This window comes from Gavialis gangeticus, unplaced genomic scaffold (assembly GCF_001723915.1).
Source record: "Gavialis gangeticus isolate Ggan-Ray unplaced genomic scaffold, GavGan_comp1, whole genome shotgun sequence".
Taxonomy (NCBI): domain Eukaryota; kingdom Metazoa; phylum Chordata; order Crocodylia; family Gavialidae; genus Gavialis; species Gavialis gangeticus.
This window is the reverse complement of record NW_017729005.1, coordinates 6,545,968-6,554,351: the sequence shown is the minus strand read 5'-3', so window position 1 is coordinate 6,554,351 and position 8,384 is coordinate 6,545,968. Positions and strand designations below refer to the sequence as shown.

The 8,384-nt window shown below is 42.0% G+C and overlaps 1 protein-coding gene across 1 annotated transcript in view; it reads right to left on the bottom strand.

Moving 5' to 3' along the window:
- Window positions 1-1,002: 1,002 nt before the first annotated feature.
- Window positions 1,003-8,384, bottom strand: part of NFE2L3 (nuclear factor, erythroid 2 like 3) — a 39,744-nt gene continuing 32,362 nt past the window's right edge. Inside the window, exon 4 of the mRNA XM_019508546.1 lies at window positions 1,003-2,269. Coding sequence (XP_019364091.1) covers window positions 1,013-2,269 — 1,257 coding nt within the window. The 3' untranslated portion in view covers window positions 1,003-1,012. The remainder of the gene's footprint in view (window positions 2,270-8,384) is intronic.

Here is an 8,384-nt window from a genome sequence, read left to right as displayed (position 1 = left end):
AAACCGAGAAGGGTCAACTTATTGAGACTGAGAAATGCCACACTAGAAGTACAACACAAGGCTGGAACACAAATCACAGAAAAGAACTGATTCACCATTGCATTCCTTCAGCTTTAAACAGAAGGCTGGTGTAACACAGTACTGAATTTAGTGCAAACTTTATGTCTGGGTGTACTTGGAGAAAAATGGCAGCGCAAGTATTAAATGTGTTTGAAACTATCACTATAAATGTATGTGTACAGAAATTTGCATATAATCCTCCAGAACCCCTTCAGAAAACTAGGGAAGAGAGAGAATTTTTGAAGAAGTACAAACACAACAAGCATAATTTACTTCCACAAAAAGAAAAAAAATGCATAAATTAAAAACAAAACCATTAAAAGACAAACATTTGCAAGGCTAAGATTTTTGTTCCAGTGCTAACAGACTCAATCAAAATCTAAGGTCACTTTACATTTCGAGAGTCAGGCATTTAAAGTGAAAATAAAATTCCAATCCTCTATTTACAGCTTTGATCTCCAGTTTAACTTTTTTTTGCATTATTTCATATTTTCTTCAAGAAAATAGTGTTCCTAGTTTCAACTATGAATTAACTTTTAGACCCTGAATGCTCCATATTACTCTTTATTCATATGCACCCATAAACACAGTATTTGCCAATGCTGAGCACAGACTCCATTAACAGCAAAAAAATCTACACTAGGTTATGCTTCTGCTGATGGTCTGATATCCTCAAGTAACTCTGGTTGTATGTGAAGTTCAACTGCTCAGTCTAAATTGGAAGGTTTGAATTGTTGTAGCTTCTAATTCTTAACAAGTTACTGTATTTATATAAAAAAATCTTCCTAAATCATTAAACACAAGGGCCACCTTCTCAAGTCTAGGAATATTAGTTTTATCCAGGTGGTTGTTTTTTATATTACTATAAGCATTTCTGGTCTCCAGTGTTAATGCCTCTGTTTTCACTACCCCCCTTTAAAATGATGTCCTGAACAATTTGGATAAATTAACATCACTTTTTTTTGTTTCCGTTCTTTTGCTCATCTTGTTTATGTTCAGATTTGACTAGTCTCCTGGGTATTATGAAAACACTGCCATCACTACTCCAATGAACAGCATACTGGCTCGGGTTAACAGGTCTACCTTGGTCATCTCTTAACCTACTGAAAATGTCACGATAAAGGTCACATAGTTTTTGCTTCATAAGGCTAATTGATTTATTGCACTGAGTTCTCTCCTTCTTAAGGCTCTCCCTTTGTGCTTGAAGGTTGCAAACATCTTCTTCCAAGTTCAGGATCACATCTAGTTTACGTTTGCGGCAGTTCTGTGCAGCAACTTTGTTTTTTCCTCTTCTCCTTATGTCACGTATAAGTGATATTTGGGAATCTGTCAGGTAGTAGGTTGATAGCATGCTATTGAACAAATCAACAGGCATGCTCACAATTTCATCTATGGAAAATGGAATTCTCAGGGCTTTTGCATGGCACTCGTCACGACTAAGATTTGCATCTGTACTGTTGTGGCATCTGCTCTTTTCTTCATCTGGTTTTCCAGGCAACAAGGAACAATGCTCAGAAGTGGTTGTTAATTGATTTGGCAGCTGATTGTAAGTGTGATTATGAAGAAGTTGTTGAAGTGTTGATTTCCCCAAATAGTCTAAATCTCTTTGATAATCCATATGGGAATATTTACTTGGCTCTGGGAAATGATTCCCTACAGCTCCTAAGACATTATGGGAAATAGATCTGGCATCAGTGCTATAACCAACGGCACCTTCACTGCAGACTGAAGCAGCTGATGAATCAGAGTTTGAAAAGGCAGTGCTGTGGTTAGAATTTATAGAAAGTCCAGAATCAGAGTCTAGTTCTCCAAAGAGCTGGGAGATTGCCATATGATCAAAACCTTCCTCCAAAGCTAATGACATTGTATTTATCTCATCAAATATATTTTCCTCAAGATTTGTTTGATGATCCTGGTTTGTTAGGTTCCTAATTTCAACAGATGGAAACAGCCCCATCAAACTGGTCCCATTAAGCAGTGGTTCATGATTTGTGATGCTAGAATTTAATTGTAGAAAAGGCTCTCGTCTTTGTAAGCTTCGCATTTCTGGTTTTATCCTTGTGGTGTTGTTTGATCTCAGAAACATAGCTTCATGAAGACTGACATCATGGCTAATAGCTTGGGTCAGCTTGACATTATACTGTGAACATGATGAATTTGTATTTCTGCTACTAGTAGCAAAAGGTTGAATATCTCCCAGTGAATTTCTCTAAAGGAAAAAAAAAATTAGCATCAGCAACTCTGGCCAAAACTTAAATTCTCACCTATATACTGGCTCACCTACTTTTTCCTTCTTTTTTAGCATTATCCCTATTATTAGGATGCATAATGATACTAAACTAAAAGAGCTGGAAGAATTCTGTCTTAATTATATATAGATACATATCTATTCTCTGATTACATTATTTTCTAAAGAATCCAGTGCTGGCCATAGGTAGGTGTTTCTAAGTTTTTCTTGAAAGGAAACAAAAAGCTTTATGGCTGTGAAACTGTCCATTAAAGGAAGTGATCACAGTTGAGCCAATACAATACCATCTTCCAGAGTATGCAGAAAGCTCAGAACATTCTGCAATTGTGAAAGGCTGCATTCATTTAAATTCTTAGATAAATAATCCTGTCTAGTTTTAAGTTAAGATATCAATGTTAGTTATTTTACTAATTAGTTTGGAAGAAATGTTGAACTTTCCCTCTTGTACACTTGGGCCTTGTCTTCACTGCAGAGCTAATTTGGGTGACTGGCACCTAGGTCAGACAACCCTACATGCAGCCACTCTGCAAAACCATACTTTAAATACTGTATCTTGGCTGGTGCTGCACTCCCCTGCTTATGTTGCTAGGATGTATGAGAGTGCATGATATGTCCTTTATGCTGCTGTAAACTGAGCTACTCTTGGATCTTTTTTAGTGAATTGTGAGAGCACTTTATCCTTCCAGATACAAGGGGAAATTATGGAAAGGAACTGCCCAATGATCAGCACTCAAGTAATTAGCCTGTTCCTCACTGCAGAATGAGTGGCAGAAATGAGCCTGACTGAAAGCCTAACCAAGCTTTAATCCATCACTTAGAGTAGGCTTGAAAGCATGACTAAATTCTGGTCAAAGCTTTATTTATACAGACAGAAGAGTAGGCTAGGGGCTAAGTAAGAGGTTGGATTAACTCTTCAAAGGAAGAAGCTATTTAATTGTTTCTCATAACACTATCAGCTAAAACAATTAAAGATTATTTCCTCTGTTGCCTGAATCTCTAGTTTACCATTTCCATCAATGCTGTCTACAACATACTGTACATATAACACATATAAGGAAAACAGGAACTGGGGAAACAAGTATGTAGTTCATTATCTTTTGTCTTTTAATACTAACAAAGCTTCTGCATAGCCTTCAGTGCCCAAGAACCTGATTGCTAAAGAATAAAAGTTACGGTCCTATGCAACTGAAGTCCATATTACTACAAAGTACACAGGCTCAGGTTGTATTTTGCAGTTCCCAACAGTACCACATCATTATGAAAACTGAAATATTATTTGCTGATGTTATGCCCTTTCTGCTGACTTTTCCTCTCAGACATATATATTGAAGCTGCTCTTATTTCACTGAATCCACTATTCAAAAACAGTCATAAAAAAGCAAAGTAGTAGTTTCAGGTAGAGTTCATGACCCTGAGGATTTGCCAAAGTGATGTACTATTACAACTGAAGTTTCTTATTTTTTAAAGATATTTTTGACTGCTATGTGAGACATACCTGAACAGGGGAAACATTATGGTGCAACTGACTGCACAGAAAATACTGGCAAATGCATGAATGAATAAATGAATAAATAAATATTCCCCATCCCTTTCAGTTACAGCAGTGATTCCACAAATGTTAGTAATACTTTATTTAACTTGCATGCTACTCCCCACAAATAAGACATGTGTCTTGATTTTTGGGAAGGTGGAACGAAGCAAACAAGACGATGGTGTAGGGAGGAATGTTTTAGGCTTATTAGGAACCGGGGAATCTTTTGCAATGGGGGAACCTGTACAGAAAGGATGGTCTATGCCTGAGCCTAAATGGTACCAAATTGCTGGCATGTAATATTAAAAAGGAGATAGAACAGGTTTTAAACTAAAAATGGGAGGAAAGCCAACAGCTGTGGAACAGCACACAGTTCAGACTGACAACCCCTACAGGGGAGAAACCATAAAAAATGGAGATAAGAAACAGAGAAGACAAGCAACTATCTTTAATGATTAAAAAGTCACACAGAAGTGGCCAGGCAGCAATAAAAAGTGTATGTGCTTTTACACTGCTGTTAAAAATCTAAGGTCAAAGGTGGGGGAGTAAATGATGTTATTGACATAATAGGTATCTCTGAAACATAGTGGAATGAAGCGGGAAAAAAAAAAAATCAATAGGATGCTGTAATTTTAGAATACAAATTGTACAGCCATGAGTGGCCCTTTAGCTCAGTTGGTTAGAGTGTGGTTCTAATAACACCAAGGTTGCAGGTTCAATCCCACTTGGACTAGATGATCTCTCAAGGTTCCTTCCAGCCTCACTTCTCTATGGCCACAGCTACATGAGTGCAGATGTTTGGTTCCTTAGGGACAACTAGCAGTGGTGCTAGTTGCTCCAGACAGCCCTGCATGGGCTGCGAGTGCCTGCAGCACGGGGCACTGGCCATGGGGCAGGTGAGGGGCCACTTTCCCCCATGCTCAGCACCAGCTTCTTCCCTGCTGGCAAGCAGGGGGTTGGGGCTGTGTGCTGCACTAGGTGTGAGCAGGCAGGGAGCCAATGGGAGCACAGGGCCCACACCAGTGTCGTGGGCCCAGAGCAGGGTGGCAGGAGTGCAGGGTCCCAGCTGGCAGGGGCTCTATGGAGCCGGGCCAGCTCCCCCCTCCCTGCTGGTGCAGCCAAGCCCAGCTCCACAGACCCCTGCCAGCCTGTGTCCTGCTATGGGCCCCACCGGTGCTGGCCCTGGGACACTGGTCTCAAGATGGTGACTGGGAGCGGGGCACCTGTCAAGGGGCAGGGCTACCCATGTGGCCCTCGACAGCCTGCCAAAACTGGGTAAGCGGCCCTCTGCCCAAAATAATTGCCCGCCCCTGCTCTAGCACATGGCAAGTTACCCTGGGTGGGATAGAAGAGGCCAGGGCCAGCACTAGGCTGGCTCCAGCAGCCTTACCTAAGGGGGTCTGGGGGCCTCCTGGGGCTGCAGCCACAGCAGTTCTGCTGTTCAGTCTAGCTGGCAGCTGGAGCATGGCTCTGGCTGGCCAGGCTCTCATTTTGAATAGCATGTGCTGCCCCTGTGTGCACCGCTCTACTTTTTTTTGGCACAGGTTTTTTTGACCCCTGTGCTGCCCCCCTGCAGCATGGAGAACTGAATGCACAGTATGTGGTGCTGCAGACGTGTTTGCAGCACCACATACCACATGGCCACACTCATCTGGATGCAGCCTATAAAATAGATTAGGCTGTACTACTGAGGAAGTAGCAACCTACATCAAAAACACCACCGAATCAAATTGGGTAGACTTTTAACTGATAAGATAGACACCATAGAATCTCTGTGGATAGAAATACTGGATTTCAACAGAAAAAAGTACATCTGGGGATATACTACAGGTTCCCAGACCACGGCAGAAGTGAGCAAGAAATACTAAGGGAAATGACAGAGGCTCTGACAGCAAAAAACACAGTAATAACGGCTGATTTCAACTATCCAAAAAGAGACTAGGTCAATCTAACATCAGGCTGGGATACAGAGACCCAATTTCTTGAAGTTATAACAGACTGCTTCTTGGAAGAGTTAGTCCTGGAACCTACAAGAGGAAAGGGCATTCTTGACCTAGTTCTAAGCAGTGCACAGGATTTGGTGCACAGGTAAGTGTTACTGAGCCGCCCTGTAATAGTGACCACAAAGCAATTGGGTTTGACATTCACGTAGAAGGGGAGACAAGAAGAAAATCTAACACTGTAGTCTAACTTTAAAAAGGGAGACTGCACCAAAAAAAGGAAATTAGTCAGATCAGGGGTGGGCAAAATGTGGCCCACAGGCCAGATGCTGCCCACCAGGCCATTCTATCTGCCCGCAGGGCCCCTAAAAATTTATAAAATTAATATTTATCTGCCCCTGGCTGCCTGTCATGCGGCCCTCAATGGCTTGCCAAAACTTAGTAAGCAGCCCTCCGCCTGAAATAATGGGCGGCCCCTGAGTTGGACAGAAGTTAAAATGAGCCTTTAAGGAGGTGAAGAATGTGCAAACAGCACGGGAACTCCTTAAAAACACTTGGAGGCACACAGAAAATGCATACCACAAATAAAAAAAATGAAAAGTGGACCTAAGGAAAGTCAGCATGGTTTAATGGCAGAGTTGAAGAGCCAATAAGCAGAAAAAAGTCTTCTTTCAAAACTGAAAATAAAAAATCATAAACTCTGGGAAATCAAATGTAAAACTGTAATAAGAAGCTAAAAAAGAATTTGAGGAGAAACTTGCTACAGACATAAAAGGTAACAATAAACATTTCTTTAAGCACATCAGAAGCCAAAGGCCTCAGGAAGTCAGTTGAGCCTCTGGATGACTAGGGTGTAGAAGGGGCACTAAAGGATGACAGAGCCATTGCCAAGAAACTAAATACATTATTTGCATCTGTCTTCACTGTGAAAGATGTTAGGAAGAATCCCTCACCAGGTCCACTTTCTCTCTAGGGACAGGTTAGAGGAGCAGACCCAAACTGAGGTGTCAATAGATAAGGTCATAGAGAAAACTGATAAATTAAACCAGGGGTTTTCAATCAGGGGTATGCATACCCCTGGGGGTACCTGGAATGACCTCAGGGGGTGCTTGGCATCAGGCACCGATTAGCCGCAGGGGACCTGCCCCCCTCATCCAGCCGCTGGGGGACTCCTGCCTTCTTGACCGGCCACCAGGGGTACACTGATCCAAAAAGGTTGAAAATCCATGAACTGACAGCATTCATCCTAGAGTCCTGAAGGAACTCAGATTGGAAATTGCCAAGCTCTTAACTGTAGTATGCAACCTATCACTAAAAACAGCCTCAGTACCAGAGGACTGGGAGGTTGCCAATGTAACTCCAATATTTTAAAAAGGGTCTAGAGGGGACATGGAACTACAGGCCAGTGAGCCTAACTCCTGTTCCTGGAAAATCAGTAGAAAAAATAATAAAAAAAGAAATGTTCAGCACACGGATGAACATGACTTGCTGGGGTGGAATCAACACAGCTTTGTCAAAGGGAAATTTTGCCTCACCAACCTACTGGAGTTCTCTGGCAGTATTAATAAGCAGGTGGACCAGGGAGACCCAGCTGACACAGTATATGTGGATCTCCAAAAAGCCCTTGACATGGTCCCCCAACAGAGGCTCTTAACTTAAAGTAGGCTGTCATGGGATTACAGAGAATGTCCACTTGTGAATTAGAAATTGGCTTAAAGACCAAGGCAGACTGTGAGGAAGTACAGAAGGATCTGGATGAAATGGACAACTAGGAGATGAAATTCAATGTAGATAAGTGTAAAGTGATGCACCTGGGCAAAAGTAACCCAAACTATGCCTACACTATGATGAGCTTTACACATTAGCTGTTAATACACAGGGAGTTATTGTGGATAGTTCGCTAAAAACATCAGCTCAGTGCTCAGCAGCTGTCAAACAAATTATTAAGAAGGGAACTGTAAACAAAACTGAAAGTATCATCATGCCCCTTTATATGGCTTATGCGATGTATGGTCAGCCTGGCCAGACCCAGAGACATATAACCCTTATCTTGAAGGAATATGACCCCCTTCCATACCTAGTAGGGCTGTCAAGAGAAAGTGGCCTGCTCCTCAGGTGGAATTTCTTCTTGGGTGGCAGCTTGAACCAGGGCAGCAGGTCTACGGGTTGTGAGGAGCTAATGACTTTATGCAGCTTAATAGGGCTGGGTTTGGCTGGCACCTGCGCAGGGTTAGTGTCATATTCTGTCTTTTTGGATAGCGCGTCTGATTTTCTGTTTCTAGACCCAGGTTGGTATGGTATTTGAAAATCAAAACAGAAGTAAAGCACCCAGCTCAGCTGCCTCTGATTGAGAGCTTTCACCTTAGAGTCATGGAGTCAATGGACCAGAGGAGACCTATAAGATCAAGTCCAGTACCTTGCCATAGGCAGGAGCTTAATGAGCTCAAACTAGCTCAATGAGGTACTTAATCCAGCTTCCTCTTGAATACCTCCAAGGATGGTGACTGCACCACCTCTGCCAGGAGTGGGTTCTAGGTTCTATTTATCCTTATGGAGAAGTTCTTCCTAATGTCCACCCTAAATCTTCCCTCTATTAGTTTGTAGC